Source organism: Pelophylax lessonae (genome assembly GCF_965119305.1).
Source record: "Pelophylax lessonae genome assembly, chromosome: 3".
NCBI classification, from domain to species: domain Eukaryota; kingdom Metazoa; phylum Chordata; class Amphibia; order Anura; family Ranidae; genus Pelophylax; species Pelophylax lessonae.
This window is the reverse complement of record NC_138770.1, coordinates 414537406-414554818: the sequence shown is the minus strand read 5'-3', so window position 1 is coordinate 414554818 and position 17413 is coordinate 414537406. Positions and strand designations below refer to the sequence as shown.

Genomic DNA, 17413 nt, shown 5'->3' with positions numbered 1-17413 from the left:
TGAATACTTAGGACCATGTGATATTTCAGTTTTTCTTTTTTAATAAATCTGCAACAATGTCAACAATTCTGTGTTTTTCTGTCAGTATGGGGTGCTATGTGTACATTCATGAGGAAGAAGAATGAACTTAAATGATTTTAGAAAATGGCTGCAATATAACAAAGAGTGAAGAATTTAAGGGGGTCTGAATACTTTCCGTACCCACTGTATGTTTATTTATTTTTTTTTTTTTTATATCCTTCACTTCTCTTTTTAAAAGGAAGCTGGGGAAAAAAAAAAAACATTCGAATTACCAGGTTAAAAAAAAAAGTTACAGGGTGAATTTAGAAAAGCAAATCTGCAAATCTGCTTTGGTAATATGGTTGTAAACCCTCACATATATGACCAGCCTCAGATAATACACAATGATCCTACTACATATGCTGTACCTATTTATCTGCAGCAATATTTTCTCTACAGCCTCCTAAAGCAAACATTTTACACAGCATCTTTGAGCTCACGCAGGGGACGGGAGTCTGATGTCACACATTGCAAAGCACATAGTTGGAGAGCTGAGTGTAATCTGAGGCCTGAGTGGAGGGAAAGCCCCCCCCCCCCCAAACAGATCAACAGATCATAGGGAAATTTGCACTGCTAAGACTGTCAATCACCTGCTGTGTGCTTGATTGGGGAGGTCAGGAGTGCCTCATATGGATAGCAGAGGAAACAGAATGGATAGGAACCACACCTATTGCTTTGGATTAAGGCTAGCCCACACTATTAAGGGATTTGCGTTGTTCATTTTTTCATTTCTGAGGTCTACAAACCACTTTAATGCATCCTCTTTAAGGTCAGCGACATACTAGCCAGTGTAGTCATTATCAGTATGTTACCCCTGTTTCCAGTACTATTTAATAACATGCCAGCTAGGACAGCTTTCATATTTCATATTTCGGTGGTCAGCGCCGTCACTTCCGGTTTGCAATGATTCCTGGGAGCTGAAAGTCATCGCTCCCAGGAATCAATGCGACGGCACCGGCCCCGCTCGTCACTTCCGATGCGACGCCGCATTCCCTGCTAAACAGCTTCTGGGCATGCCCAGAAGCTGTGGAGGAATGCGGCGCCGCACTGGAAGTGACGAGAGGGGCCGGTGCAGGCGCATTCTGGGAGAAGAAGACACGGAAGAGGATGCAGAAGAGGATCGTGCTGGCTTCAGCTGCCCACAACAGAGATGGCAACGCTGGAGAAGAAATTTTAAAAGTGAGTATTTCTTCTTGCAGGTAAGTGCGAACCGGGACAGATCAGAGGCTATCCATTGTGGAAAGTACTAGCCCTGACTGTCCTGGGGGTATGTTCATTGAAATTTTTTTTTTGTGGCCAGAACTCCGCTTTAAAGTAACAAAGAGATGGCCCCTGCCCTATCTATAACTGGCCTTCACGGCAAGGGGCATATGGAAGGGCAAACGCATGAAAGACAAAACCAGAGAAAATTCCAAGCTCAGCTCACCAACCAGTCGGGGTTTAGTTAGCACACATTTGCAAAGGCATGTGTAAGCTACAAGGCCCCTGATTTTACGCATTCTGTTGGACAGGTTAATTGGGTTGGTAAGCAGGCTGGTTGGAGAATGTTGTCTGGTTTTGTCTTACATGATGCTAAAGTGTCACTAAACACAGGACCCTGCATTCACTATATCTGGTCTCCCAAAGTACACCAAACATGAAAATGCAATTGATTTAGTAAATATAAACTGCTTTTCTTATCAGCAGTTAGAGCAGTCTTGTGACTTCTATCCGTGTCCAGCAGAGCACTGGTTGCAGCTTGTAAGAGAAGCTTTCTTTCTCCCCTGACTATCCTATGAAGCTGCAGGACCACTGACCCTCTGTCTGGACAGAGCTGATTGGCCATGTACTGATCACATGCGATCTCCCAAGAAAAAAAAAAAAACTCTCTAGCAATACACCCCAAACTGAGCATGTGCAGTGTGACTCCAAGGCTCAGAAGATGCTTTGGGGACTGTGGAAGAAAGAGATGATCAGAGAAGACAGGATCATCAAACAGCCATTTTAGACAATGTGCAGGATTACCCCCTTAGGGTCCACAGTGAGTATAACAAGCATGCTTTACTGCATATACAGACTGATTTTACTGTTGTGGGTTTAGTAACGCTTTAATTCTGGCTATTTCATATCTGATGTATTGCAAAGGACGTAGACTTCTCCCCATCATCACCCCTTTATTTCTATAACCCATCCATGTACACAGGAAGTTCTCAGCTCACAAGACTTCTGGCAGAATCAACGTGTATTTTTGCTCTTATTGAACAGGTGAAAACTTCCATCTGTAAATTTAACAGACCAAAAGGGAACAAATAAGAGAAGTTTGTTAGCGTTTACATGCACTTTAACTAATAGCATTACCCAGGATAGTGAAGGAAGGGGGGGAAAAGTGGGACAGAATAAGGGGGTGGAGGACAAAGTCCGGGAATGAAGGAATAGAGGACTTGAGAGTGAGCACAAGGAAAAGAAAGGAGGAAAAGAAAAGGGCCTCATCCACTACGTACAAATTCGTTTTTTTTTTTGTAGAACCCTACCAGTACCCTTTGATCCAAGTATATTTTTATATTAGTGAAAGATCCAAACTGAATGCCTGTTTATAAATTGAGGGATGTGTATTACCCCTTTTTACTGCCAGGTCCAGATGGCGTACGGACCTACAGAACTGCTTGCAGCTGGCCAGGTCTGTACACCAAACAGACCTCATTCCTCCTTGTGGTGTAAGCTCATGGTTACTTTAGTGACCATAAACTTATATCAGGATTGTTCAGCAGACTCTACTGAACAAAACCTTAGCTCTGATCAGCGGATAACAATAAGATGATCAGAGCTATAACCCCAAATTGTGCCCCCCCCACCGCTGCTGCTGCTACACTGACATTTCTCCCTGCTTTACCATAAAATACACCCCTTCTCCACCTAACTGATCCCTACAGCCTCTCACCAACTCTGTACACTAAACCCTCCCCGCACCGATCCTGACCCCCCATGGCTGATGTCACAGAGCCAGTCTAGGCTCTGCAGGATCCCAACAATAATGTCGGGATCCAGCCAGATGCCTAACTGGCAGCTGGCTCAGCCTTTCAGCGCACTACTGAGAGCCTGAGCCAGCCACTACTGCCCTCCGATTCCTCAACAGCCAGTGCTCTACTAAAAACTGGAGGGGCAGAGCAGAGAGATGGTAACTAACAGTCTCTGCTCTCTGCTCAGTGAAAACTGAGAACTGAGTGATCAGCGGTCTTTTATCTCTAAGTTCTCGATCTTAGAACGGCAGGGGACAGTTGCTGAACGATGCTTGCAACCACATAGGTGATTATGTACAGTGGGTACGGAAAGTATTCAGACCCATTTAAATTTTTCACTCTTTGTTATATTGCAGCCATTTGCTAAAATCATTTAAGTTCATTCTTCTTCCTCATGAATGTACACATAGCACCCCATACTGACAGAAAAACACAGAATTGTTGACATTGTTGCAGATTTATTAAAAAAGAAAAACTGAAATATCACATGGTCCTAAGTATTCAGACCCTTTGCTGTGACACTCATATATTTAACTCAGGTGCTTTCCATTTCTTCTGATCATCCTTGAGATGGTTCTACACCTTCATTTGAGTCCAGCTGTGTTTGATTATACTGATTGGACTTGATTAGGAAAGCCACACACCTGTCTATATAAGACCTTCCAGATCACAATGCATGTCAGAGCAAATGAGAATCATGAGGTCAAAGGAACTGCCTGAAGAGCTCAGAGACAGAATTGGGGCAAGGCACAGATCTGGCCAAGGTTACAAAAAGATTTCTGCTGCACTTAAGGTTCCTAAGAGCACAGTGAGCTCCATAATCCTCAAATGGAAGACGTTTGGGACGACCAGAACCCTTCCTAGAGCTGGCCGTCCGGCCAAACTGAGCTATCGGGGGAGAAGAGCCTTGGTGAGAGAGGTAAAGAAGAACCCAAAGATCACTGTGGCTGAGCTCCAGAGATGCAGTCAGGAGATGGGAGAAAGTTGTAGAAAGTCAACCATCACTGCAGCCCTCCACCAGTCGGGGCTTTACGGCAGAGTGGCCCGACGGAAGCCTCTCCTCAGTGTAAGACACATGAAAGCCCGCATGGAGTTTGCTAAAAAAACACCTGAAGGACTCCAAGATGGTGAGAAATAAGATTCTCTGGTCTGATGAGACCAAAATAGAACTTTTTGGCCTTAATTCTAAGCGGTATGTGTGGAGAAAATCAGGCACTGCTCATCACCTGTCCAATACAGTCCCAACAGTGAAGCATGGTGGTGGCAGAATCATGCTGTGGGGGTGTTTTTCAGCTGCAGGGACAGGACGACTGGTTGCAATCGAGGGAAAGATGAATGCGGCCAAGTACAGGGATATCCTGGACAAAAACCTTCTCCAGAGTGCTCTGGACCTCAGACTGGGCCGAAGGTTTACCTTCCAACAAGACAATGACCCTAAGCACACAGCTAAAATAACGAAGGAGTGGCTTCACAACAACTCCGTGACTGTTCTTGAATGGCCCAGCCAGAGCCCTGACTTAAACCCAATTGAGCATCTCTGGAGAGACCTAAAAATGGCTGTCCACCAACGTTTACCATCCAACCTGACAGAACTGGAGAGGATCTGCAAGGAGGAATGGCAGAGGATCCCCAAATCCAGGTGTGAAAGACTTGTTGCATCTTTCCCAAAAAGACTCCTGGCTGTATTAGATCAAAAGGGGGCTTCTACTAAATACTGAGCAAAGGGTCTGAATACTTAGGACCATGTGATATTTCAGTTTTTCTTTTTTAATAAATCTGCAACAATGTCAACAATTCTGTGTTTTTCTGTCAGTATGGGGTGCTATGTGTACATTCATGAGGAAGAAGAATGAACTTAAATGATTTTAGAAAATGGCTGCAATATAACAAAGAGTGAAGAATTTAAGGGGGTCTGAATACTTTCCGTACCCACTGTATGTTTATTTATTTATTTTTTTTTTATATCCTTCACTTCTCTTTTTAAAAGGAAGCTGGGGAAAAAAAAAAAACATTCGAATTACCAGGTTAAAAAAAAAAGTTACAGGGTGAATTTAGAAAAGCAAATCTGCAAATCTGCTTTGGTAATATGGTTGTAAACCCTCACATATATGACCAGCCTCAGATAATACACAATGATCCTACTACATATGCTGTACCTATTTATCTGCAGCAATATTTTCTCTACAGCCTCCTAAAGCAAACATTTTACACAGCATCTTTGAGCTCACGCAGGGGACGGGAGTCTGATGTCACACATTGCAAAGCACATAGTTGGAGAGCTGAGTGTAATCTGAGGCCTGAGTGGAGGGAAAGCCCCCCCCCCCCAAACAGATCAACAGATCATAGGGAAATTTGCACTGCTAAGACTGTCAATCACCTGCTGTGTGCTTGATTGGGGAGGTCAGGAGTGCCTCATATGGATAGCAGAGGAAACAGAATGGATAGGAACCACACCTATTGCTTTGGATTAAGGCTAGCCCACACTATTAAGGGATTTGCGTTGTTCATTTTTTCATTTCTGAGGTCTACAAACCACTTTAATGCATCCTCTTTAAGGTCAGCGACATACTAGCCAGTGTAGTCATTATCAGTATGTTACCCCTGTTTCCAGTACTATTTAATAACATGCCAGCTAGGACAGCTTTCATATTTCTTTGTCATAGTGTGATTGGACAAGGGTAGATTATGACATCACCATCTTTCCTCTTCACCTCATCCAATCAGAGGATGCCTAGCATTTAATGAAAAGAAAAATACAAAGCATTCAGTAAAAGGTAGCAGTTTCGAGCGACCCACTATTGTTAATGTGCAGAGGGGATCTGTTCGCACAGAACCCAGAAGATCACAGCTGTCACTGTGGTTTACCAACTACACTTTTGAAACATATTCTTAGCCAACAGTCACAGTAACTTATTATAGGAAAACTTTATCTCACAATTCATAGCTCACCTAGCAGTTTCTGTCTTTACACTGCATGCTAGGTAGTCAGATTTAATTGAATTTTACAGTGCGTAATAAGTCATTCTGCACACAGCTGAAGTATCTGACCCTTGAGGCTGCAGGGAAACCAGAATGTTGAATAATTCACATGTGCAGAACTGCAGTTGTGCATATTGTGTGTTTTAACTCAAAAAAGTGCTTTTGTGTTTGTTATTGTATTGACCCTGAACCTTGTATTTAGGTTTTTTTTTTTTTTTGTTTTTTAGCCAAACATTTGGAATTGTCATTCGTTTCTAGGGAAAGTCGCAAACCAATATTAATAACTGGAATAGATATTAACAACCCTGAAGTAGTGCGTACTTTAAAAAAGGTATTCAAAGAACCGATTGCCATACTTTTTTTCTGTGATTTAAGAAAAAAATGCCAATTATTTATACTATTTACATGTTAATTTTCTTTTCTCGTTTCTTTAGATTCGATTGTTAAATGACTACCAGAAGGAGGTTCCATCTTTTTGGATTCGACATCCAGAAAAGTACTGTATCTGTGTGTCTTATCTTTTTATAAATAATCTACTTAGATGTTGTAATTAAAGTGCTTCTAAAGGCAGAAGATTTTTGTTATCCTAATGCATTCTATGCATTAAGGTAAAAAACCTTCTGTGTGCAGCAGCTCCCCTAATACTTACCTGAACCCCATTTCGATATAGCAATGTTGCACGGGATGTGGCTGAGACAACAGCAGGCGCAATTGGCTCCCTCTGCTGCTGTCAATCAAACTCAGTGAGACAATGAGGAGAGAGAGAGGGTGGAGCCGAACCACGGCTCCTTATCTGAATGGACACTCAGCTCGGGTTCCCCATAGCAAGCTGCTTGCTATGGGGGCACTCAGCAGAAGGGAGGGGCCAGGAGTGCCTGCAAGGGACCCAAGAAGAGGAGAATCTGGGCTGCTCTGTGCAAAACCACTGCACAGGGCAGGGAAGCATGACATGTTTGGTATTTTTAAATAAAAAAAAAAAAACAAGTCTTAAATATCACTTAATTGCTATACTCAAGACAGATATAAAAAAGTACTGATCTATTCAGTTATGTATTAGTGATTGTAATGTCTTATTTTTTTGTTAAAATAACAAACATGTCATACTTACTTGCTCTGTGCAATGGTTTTGCAAAGAGCAGCCTCGATCCTTCTCTTCCCGGGCATCATTGAACCCACTTTCTCTAAGCTCAGGTACTCCTGGACCTGCCCCAGCCTGTGACTGGACAGTGAAATGAGAAGCAGTGTTATTATCAGCACTCAATTGGCTCCTTGTGCTGATAGGAGGTTGATAGGAGGTATTGTTGCTTTTTTTTTGTCCAGTGGTGTTTTTCTTTATTTCAATTCTTCTGAAAGGTGACAGATGGGTTACCTACTGGATTCCATAATCCCTGTTTGCAGTACCCAGTAAAGCCTCTACATTTGAATGTACACAGTTGCATCAGCATCCCCTCTGCTACATTCCGCTCCAGTGGTTTTAGATTTCTAGTGCATGTGTCCTGGAAAGACATGAGTAAACGGCAGGCAGATTGGAGGGGTCCCATTTTTCCAGTAAAATCATGACAGCCTCCTTTATAATTGCAGCTGGTGCTGGTGCTATAAGCACTCTTTACTCTGTGTGCATTAACTGGCATTTTTCTGCATTTGAACAATGCCAGTCACTGCAATCACAACGGTTTTCTTTAAGCCCCCTTCAAACTACAAAGCTGGAGTGATGTGCGGTCTGGAAAAATGCAGATATGGTATAATTTGTTACACCGCATTAGATGACACCGCAGCTCACCACACTACATCACAACATATTACATGGAGGTGCAGAGACCTGAACAGAGTGTAACTTTGTACTTTACCAATAAGGAAAAAGAAAAAAAAAAGAAACAAAACTGTAAACAGCGCAATGCAGAGCATTTTAGCATGCTGCTAGTGTGAACAGACCTCAAGCGGGAGATTTACTAAAATTGGAGCACACAGAATCTGGTGCAGCTGTGCATGCTAGCCAGTCAGCTTCTAGCTTCAGCTTGTTAAGGTAAGCTTTGACAATTAAACCTGGAAGCTGGTTGGTTTCTATGCAGAGCTGCACAAGATTTTGCACACTCCAGTTTTAGCAAATCAACCCGTAAGTGTGCTTATAAAAGTGATTTACAGTATCTGGCCACCCAGCTGCCTTTAGAATGGGAAATCTAAGGATGCATTTATAGCATCTAGGCAGGGGCCTGACAAATAAATCTGTTTTAATTATGTTTATTTAAAAGAACTAAAAAAGCAAATATGCTAATTTACTTTTAGTGCAATTATTTGCTCATTTAGTTGATTAGTAACATTTTTTTCCTCCAATTAGGTACATGGAAGAGATTGTAGAGAGCACATTATCCCTATTAACTGTAACTCAGGATTCAAGTTCTCAAATGCTATTGGAACCCGTCTTTTACATGTCTGTGATTGATACGAAAGCTGTGTGGTTCAAGAAATGGATGGTAATTGGAAAAAAATGTTTCAATTTATGAAATTGCTTGGTACTGGGGGGGGGGGGGGTCTTAGTACTATACAAATGGTAATATCACTTTTATTTAATAAGCAACAAACACAAATGCCTTATATAAATCTGCACCACTACAGTCTGAAGAATAATGACAATCTTTATTTAAGTATAAGATATCTTTGGAATTTTACAAAAGACCACATATAATAAGTGATATTGCATAAACAAACATAAATTGTGTCTAGTGGATTAGACACATATTGAGCATCTGGCAATCCTGTGGCCATCACTGTACAACCTGGCTATGCACAGCCTTTCTGTTCTGTTTTTTTTTTTTAGTTTGTATTATTATTATCAGAGAATATATTCTCAGAGAATTGGTCCAGGGATTTTCCCCCCTCCCCTTGATTGCATTTATCTCCTGCCCTACCCACCTCTCAGCACCCCCTTTATTTAGAGAATACAGAACCAAGTATAATTTTAATCACATCATTTTTATTAACATTTTTTAAATTCATACAAATACCACATTTAATTTTATAGAACAACACACCAACACAATCTCATGTACATAATATTGAGGATACCCCCCCCCCCCCATCCCCAAATAATATCATTAAAAAAAAAAAAAAAAAAACAACAACCCCACAAACCCTCTCCGACCCCACTCCTCCCCCCCTCCTCAATTCGTAGAGATTTCCAATTTATCCACCCATTTCTTCCATATTTTAACAAACTTCTCTGGACAACCTCTATGCAGAAAAGTTGGTTTCTCTTTAAATATATTCTACTTAACTTGTGTTATCCATCCCTCAACTGTTGGGGGTTGTGGTGCCAGCCATTTTTGTGCAATAAGTTTACAGGCAAGAAAAAGAGACCGAAATATTGGGATCAAAGTATTTTCCGCAATCCTATTTCTATCCAATATAGACAGCAAACATAATCCAGGTTCCGCTAACAGGGCCACCCCACACACCAAATTAATATTGGCGATAACTCCATGCCAATAACGATGGAGTTTGGGGCACCTCCATAACATGTGTATCAAATTTGCTGGACCCTGATTACATTTTGGGCATCTTCAAGTTTCCTGCCGTCGCCACTTAAATAACTTTTCCGGGGTGTGATAAGATCTAGGCAGTATAAATAATTGGGTTAGACTGTAAAAAAGTAAAAAAAAAAAGTATTTTTTTTTTTAAAATGTATTAATAAAAAAAAAAAAAAATGTACAAAACATAAGAAATATACAGCACATACCAAAGTAAGATACTTCCAGACTTCAGATCTGTTCCATTGCATGCATATACTTCAGATGTCAGACCTGCCCCAATGCAGGCATGCACTCCAGACCTTCGACTAGCCTCAATGCATGCATGCATACACTTCAGTTCTCAGACCAGCCCGTATGCATGCATGCACTTTAGACCTCAGTCCAATCTCAATGCATACATGCACTTCAGATCTCAGATAAGCCTCAATCTATTTACTTCTGACTTGCCCAAAGCCAGTCCATAACCTGCAGACCTCACATAGGCTACAAACACTGTACCTTGGACATCTAACAATTTTTAAAGACTGCCAAGGCAACCTCAAAATCTCTGTATAGCCAGTCCAGACAAAATTTGTCAGCCAGATAATGTGGTGTTGCACATTTTTGCCCCTTGCCAGACAAGTAAAGAGCTTATAGTGCACTGGGAACGTTATTGCAGCAGTGGGAATACATTAATAATGTGCCAATAGCAGCAATATTAATGTAACACACATTTTTGCCAGCAATAATAGACTCCCAGCATCAAAGAAAGACCCCCAACAGCAACATCAGTTCCCCCAGGACAGCAATACCCCTCCTTAACTATTACACATTACCAATCTGTCAGTGTGGGAGTAGTACAGGGTAAATATATTGGCACAGCCAGAGTCAGCCAGCCAGAACATAGGCAGGAAAAATGGCCCACCCCGCAGTCAGTCAGGAGTAGTCACACTTTTTCCCATGCAATTAAAAGGGGGAGAGGCAGAGGGTACGCTGCTCATATATTTCCTCCAGGAACTGATGAAGCCGGTCAGCCAGAACTGTATAAAAAGTGTCAGGAAATGCAGCCATAGAATTACTCTGCAGCCCTACTATGTAGCCCCATTCCCCTCTGATAATGGTGACACAAAAGAGGCAGCTACTGTTTGGAGGTGCTATGGGGAAGCTAGAACAATTACATTTATAAGGGTGCTTTAGCACAACCAAGTACCCCAGGCCAGTGCCAGACGTATGTAGTATTGGTGTGTTTCGGCTGAAAAAAAACCCTTATTATTAGTATTTTAGATTTACTTTCCATATTTCCATGGCTGAACAAAAAGAAAACCAGCACTGTATAGTCAGCGCTAGGTTTTGTAGCTCTAATTGCAGACCATCATTTTCCCTGTAAGTCAAATTGTTCTGTGTACAATGGCGTCCATCCACTTTTAAATACTGGATAGTTTCCTAAAATGCCTTTTCTCCAATGCCATATACTAATTTTAATATTTTAGGTAACCCTCTTATACAGTTTAAATCACATTTCTGTAGCATTTACTTTTTTCCTTGATTTTTAGGTATGTGTATGAGGAGGAACCCAACCCCTTTTTAGTTTGCTTGTCCATACAATGCTATTAGGATACGTTATGCAGTCAACAAGTGCAGTGGCAGTGGCTTTCTTATGAGATTTGAAGCTGCAAGTGAAAGCTTCAGTGAGTTCTCTCATTTTAGTATTTAATTTTAAGGAGAATTTGATTCATGAGTTCACCTGTTATGTGATTTATACTCATTGTGAAGCCACCTTAGATTTTTGGGTCACACTGCCCCTGCTACTAGACCAAGTCAGTTGTTGAATGAACAATCAGTGTTGAAGGAATTAAATTCAATTCAATACTTTATGTGCCATATGGGAAGTTGGGGTTTTCCACTGTTATAAATGTGACATAAATAAAAGCGAAAGGCTAGGCTTCGCCATGTTGCATTGATGCGCTGTAGGAGGTTGTTTGTAAATCAATGACAAGTAGCCTGAGCAATTTTCCCTAGTATTTGAAAATTGTGCAGTGAACCCTACTTCTAAGCCCTCCTACATAGGTATTGTCCCCTCAAGGCTCACAATCTAACTGGAGGTATGGTTGGGAAGTCACAAATACAGTCTGTAGATATACTTACCAATGTATATGCAACACAACAAATAGTGATCATGGAATACGCATGTTCACCCAGCACAGTATGCAGATGTTTACAGCATAATTCAAATGACTTCCCAAACATGAGGTCTTGAGCAAAAAAGATATTGGGGGGCACACCCTAAAACGCACAATTCTCAGGTTGGATGATCCTTTGCCTACTGTGCTGTCTCTGTAGTACTAAACGTCCAAGATGGCACCATAGGAATATATATTTTTCCTCTGCATAGTTGCAAGTCCCAGAACACTTTACTTGTATTTTTCTTCTGTTATATACAATTTTAAGTCCCAGAACACTATACTTGAATTTACATCTTACATTATCTGTAGAGATAAAAATCCCTGCACACCGTACTTAAATTTCTCTTATATCTGTAGAAGTAAACGTCCCATCACGCTATGCTCGAGTTTCTCCTGTTTTTGTAGTAGTCCCAGTACACCATATGTACATTACTCCTTTTATACCACAAAGCACATAACACTCCATACACCACTAATGCATGCTATTGTTTTCTCTTTATGCATGGACGCTTTCAGTACAACTACATTTTCCTTGTTTTTGCTTTTCAGCATGCCCATTATAGCAGAACTGTTGTTTTAAGACTTCTGGAAAAAAAGTACAAATCCTTGGTAAGTAGTTTGCTTTTAATCAAGAAAAAATAGTGCATTTTTTACGTGTAAAGCAAATGTATATTTTTCTGCTGTGACCTTTTTTAATTAGTATGTCAACATTTTAGAAGACCGATACTTATTTAGTTACTGTTTGTTTTTGATAGATTGATTGCACTAGACCGATAGAGTATTTTTTATTAATAAAAAGCAGTATATCTGCGCACAGAACAAAAAGTATATAAACCTAAAAAACATAAAAACAAAGGCAGCCAGCACAAAATGGTAAGATTACACACGATATGTAACATATAAAAATAAAGGGGGCAGCGCCAATGCAAATATAGAAAAAGATGGTCATAGTCCAATTAAAAGTCCATAGTAAAAGAAGTAGAGAGATGAATCTTCTCCAAACACCCATGGATAAGATGAAGAATACTAATGTCTAAACACTACGTGAGAGTAATGTGGACTCTTACCGGATGGTTTTGACCCTCAAATGATAGAGAGGTCAATACCAGCAAAAATCCTGTTTGTAAATAGGTTCCGTAAATGGCTATGGTGAATACAGTTAATTTGATGGAAAGCAATGGCCTTCAACGAGAAGGCCTGGCTTGCTGTCATCCCAAAGGTGTTTTATCAGGTTGAGGTCAGATTTCTGTGCAGGCCAGTCAAATTCCTCCACCCCAAACTCGCTCATCCATGTCTTTTATGGGCCTTGCTATTCACCATAGCCATTTCCGGAACCTATTTACATACAGTATTTTTGCTGGTATTGACCTCTCTATCATTTGAGGGTCAACACCATCCGGTAAGAGTCCATGTTACTCTCACATGGTGTTTTGACATTAGTATTCTTCATCTTATCCATGGGTTTTTGGAGAAGTTTCATTTCTCTACTTCCTTTATTATGGACTTCTAATTGGACTATAACCATCTTTTTCTATACTTGCATTGGCGCTGCCCCTTTTATTTTTTTATATGTTACATATGGTGTATAATCTTGCCATTTTGTGCTTAATGAATTAGAGCAGAGACGGCAAGCCATGCCTTCTCGTCTAACATCAGTGCCTGATCTCATACTATATTACCAAAAGTATTGGGATGGCTGCCTTTACACGCACATGAACTTTAATGGCATCCCAGCCTTAGTCCGTAGGGTTAAATATTGCGTTGGCCTACCCTTTGAACACATTTGGGATGAATTAGAGTGGAGACTACAAACCAGGCCTTCTCGTCCAACATCAGTGTCTAACCCCACAAATGCGCTTCTGGAAGAATAGTCAAATATTCCCATAGATGCACTCCTAAACCTTGTGGACCGCCTTCCCAGAAAAGTTGAAAGTGTTATAGCTGGAAAGGGTGGGCCAACACAATATTGGACGCTACGGAGTAAGACTGGGATGCGTCTAAAGGCAGGCATCCCAATACTTTTGCTAATATGGTTTATATATATATATATATATATATATATATATATATATATATATATATATATATATATTATAGTATCTCACAAAAGTGAGTACACCTCTCACATTTTTGTAAATATTTTATTATATTTTTTCATGTGACAACACTGAAGAAATGACACTTTGCTACAATGTAAATTAGTGAGTGTACAGCTTGTATAACAGTGTAAATTTGGTGTTCCCTTCAAAATAACTCAACACACAGCCATTAATGTCTAAACCACTGGCAACAAAAGTGAGCACACCCTAAGTGAAAATGTCCAAATTAGGCCCAAAGTGTTAATATTTTGTGTGGCCACCATTATTTCCCAGCACTGCCTTAACCCTCTTGGGCATGGAGTTCACCAGACCTTCACAGGTTGCCACTGGAGTTATCTCCCACTCCTCCATGACGAATATCATGGAGCTGCTGGATGTTAGAGACCTTACACTCCTCCACCTTCTGTTTGAGGATGCCCCACAGATGCTCAATAGGGTTTAGGTTTGGAGACACCTTTACCCTCAGCTTCTTTAGCAAGACAGTGGTTGTCTTGGAGGTGTGTCGGTCGGTATCGGTATCGGGGGTCGGTATCATGTTGGAATACTGCCCTGCGGCCCAGTCTCTGAAGGGAGGGGATCATGCTCTGCTTCAGTATGTCACAGTACATGTTGGCATTAATGGATCCTTCAATGAACTGTAGCTCCCCAGTGCCGGCAGCACTCATGCAGCCCCAGACCATGACACTCCCACCCCCATGCTTGACTGTAGGCAAGACACACTTGTCTTTGTACTCCTCACCTGGTTGCTGCCACACATGCTTGGCACCATAAGTTTATCTTGTTCCCATCAGAGCACAGGACATGGTTCCAGTAACCCATGTTCTTAGTCTGCTTGTCTTCAGCAAACTGTTTGCTGGCTTTCTTGTGCATTCATCTTTAGATCAGGCTTCCTTCAGGGATGACAGCCATGCAGACCAATTTAATGCAGTGTGCAACCTATGGTCTGCAAACTGACAGGCTGACCCCCCACCCCTTCAACCTCTGCAGCAATGCTGGCAGCACTCATACGTCTTTTTCCCAAAGACAACCTCTGGATATGACGCTGAGCAAGTGCACTCTACTTCTTTGGTCAACCATGGCAAGACCTGTTCTGAGTGGAACCTGTCCTGTTAAACAGCTGTATGGTCTTATCCACCATGCTGCAGCTCAGTTTCAGGACAATCTTCTTATAGCCTAGGCCATCTTTATGTAGGGCAACAATTCTTTTTTCAGATCCTCAGAGAGTTATTTGCCATGAGGTGCCATGTTGAGCTTCCAGTGACCAGTATGAGAGAGTGAGAGCAATAACCCCAAATTTAACACACCTGCTCCCCATTCACACCTGAGACACTAACGGGTCACATGACCCCGGGGAGGGAAGATGGCTAATTGGGCCCAATTTGGACATTTTCACTTAGGGGTGTACTCACTTTTGTTGCCAGCAGTTAAGACATTAATGACTGTTTGTTGAGTTATTTCAAGGGGACAGCAAATTTACACTGTTATACAATCTGTACACTCACTATTTTACATTATAGCAAAGTGTAATTTCTTCAGTGTTGTCACATGAAAAGATATATATTTACAAAAATGAGAGGGGTGTACACTCTTTTGTGAGATACTGTATATATACTGAACAAAATTATAAATGCAACACTTTTGTTTTTGCCCCCTTTTTTCATGAGCTGAACTCAAAGATCTAAAACTTTTTCTGTGTACACAAAAGCCCTATTTCTTTACAATATTGTTCACACATCTGGCTTAATCTGTGTTAGTGAGCACTTCTACTTTGCAGAGATAATCCATCCACCTCACAGGAGGGGCATATTAACATGCTGATTAGACAGCATGATTATTGCACAGGTGTGCCTTAGGCTGGTCACAATAAAAGGCCACTCTAAAATATGCAGTTTTACTGTATGGGGGGGGGGGGGGGGTCTGAAAACCAGTCAGTATCTGTTGTGACCACCATTTGCTTCACGCAGTGCAACACATCTCCTTCACATAGAGCTGATCAGGTTGTTGATTGTGGCCTGTGGAATGTTGGTCCATGCCTCTTTAATGGCTGTGCAAAGTTGCTGGATATTGGCAGGACCTGGAATACGCTATCATATACGCCGATCCAGAGCATCCCAAACATGCTCAGTGGGTGACATGTCCGATGAGTATGCTGACCATGCACGAACTAGGATGTTTTCAGCTTCCAGTAATTGTGTACAGATCCTTGCAACATGGGGCCATGCATTATCAGGCTGCAACATAAGGTGATGATCGTGGATAAATGGCACAACAACGGGCCTCAGGATCTCGTCACTGTATCTCTGTGCATTCAAAATGCCATCAATAAAATGCACCTGTGTTCGTTATCCATAACATACGCCTGCCCATACCATAACCCCACCGCCACCATGAGCCACTCGATCAACAATGTTGACATTAGCAAACCCACACAACGACCATACACGCTGTCTGCATTCTGTCCTGTACAGTGAAAACCGGGATTCATCTGTGAAGAGAACACCTCTCCAAAGTGCCATACGCCATCAAATGTGAGCATTTGCTCACTCAAGTCGGTTACGACGACGGACTGCATTCAGGTCGAGACCCTGATGAGGACGACGAGCATGCAGATGAGCTTCCTTGAGATGGTTTCTGACAGTTTGTGCAGAAATTCTTTGGTTATGCAAACCGATTGTTGAAACAGCTGTCCGGGTGGACAGATTTACACAACATTTAGAGACTGTGTTTAGGTTTTATTTTTTAGCCCAGTGCTCCATACATATGTATGAACAAATCTGGACATTTGGCACTCAAGTCAAATTTCTGTGCTTACATAGACATACACAGTGCAAGTAAGCCATGCCCCAAGCTTTCCCCTCATAGGAGTTTGACCGTCAGCAGCAGGAACTTATGGCTCCACTGCCCTTAGTTTTTCATGTGGAAGCAAGAAATGAGAGGAGCAGTGCTGGAGCCTGTGGCTGCACTGGAGCGGTAACATGGAGCCAGGTAAGTGTTCAGTGACTGAGAGGGGTAGTACAGGTAGTGGGGCATTTTTTACCCTAATGCAGAGAATGTATTTTACATGCCAGATTTCACCTATACCTAAATAAATATTTGTGCATGCATTATCTCTCTTAAGTTCTTAAAAGTTTTGTATACATTTCCGCAATGTGTTATAGAATAAGAGTCTAACTACAAGAAGTTACAATATTATTCCCCCCGTCTTCCCCAGCTGATAAAGAATCTATTGCTCATTTAATCTAGGGGATAAGATAACCAGGAGTAATACCATAACCTGCAGTCCAGCGACAATGACATTTCCTTTTCTGTTCAGCCTTGGAATGCGGGCAGGTACTCTTAAATCATCGCGTACAGTGCAAGACCAGCATTGTACTGGATGAGAGGTGTAGCAACTAGACTTGTCAGGGCACTGGTTTCAGGAACTAATAGGGAGGAAGACCATAGGATCAAAGATTACTCTGTGTTATAAATAAAAATCAAAGAAAATCTAGAAAAAAACAGCACTGGCTTCTTTATCAGCTGGACTGGGGAGCAATTTTAGTGATGCTGAAACAAAGGCATTAATTACAAGGCATTTACATCTTCATATT

At 41.4% G+C, this 17413-nt stretch overlaps 1 protein-coding gene across 2 annotated transcripts in view; it reads left to right on the top strand.

Annotated features, from left to right (window-relative positions):
- TBC1D32 (TBC1 domain family member 32) overlaps window positions 1-17413 on the top strand; it is a 532407-nt gene that overhangs the window by 103364 nt on the left and 411630 nt on the right. For both annotated transcript variants that reach the window (XM_082249090.1, XM_082249089.1), the window contains exons 8-11: window positions 6263-6366; window positions 6470-6531; window positions 8371-8506; window positions 12274-12333. In XM_082249090.1, the coding sequence (XP_082105216.1) occupies window positions 6263-6366; window positions 6470-6531; window positions 8371-8506; window positions 12274-12333 (362 nt within the window). The remainder of the gene's footprint in view (window positions 1-6262; window positions 6367-6469; window positions 6532-8370; window positions 8507-12273; window positions 12334-17413) is intronic.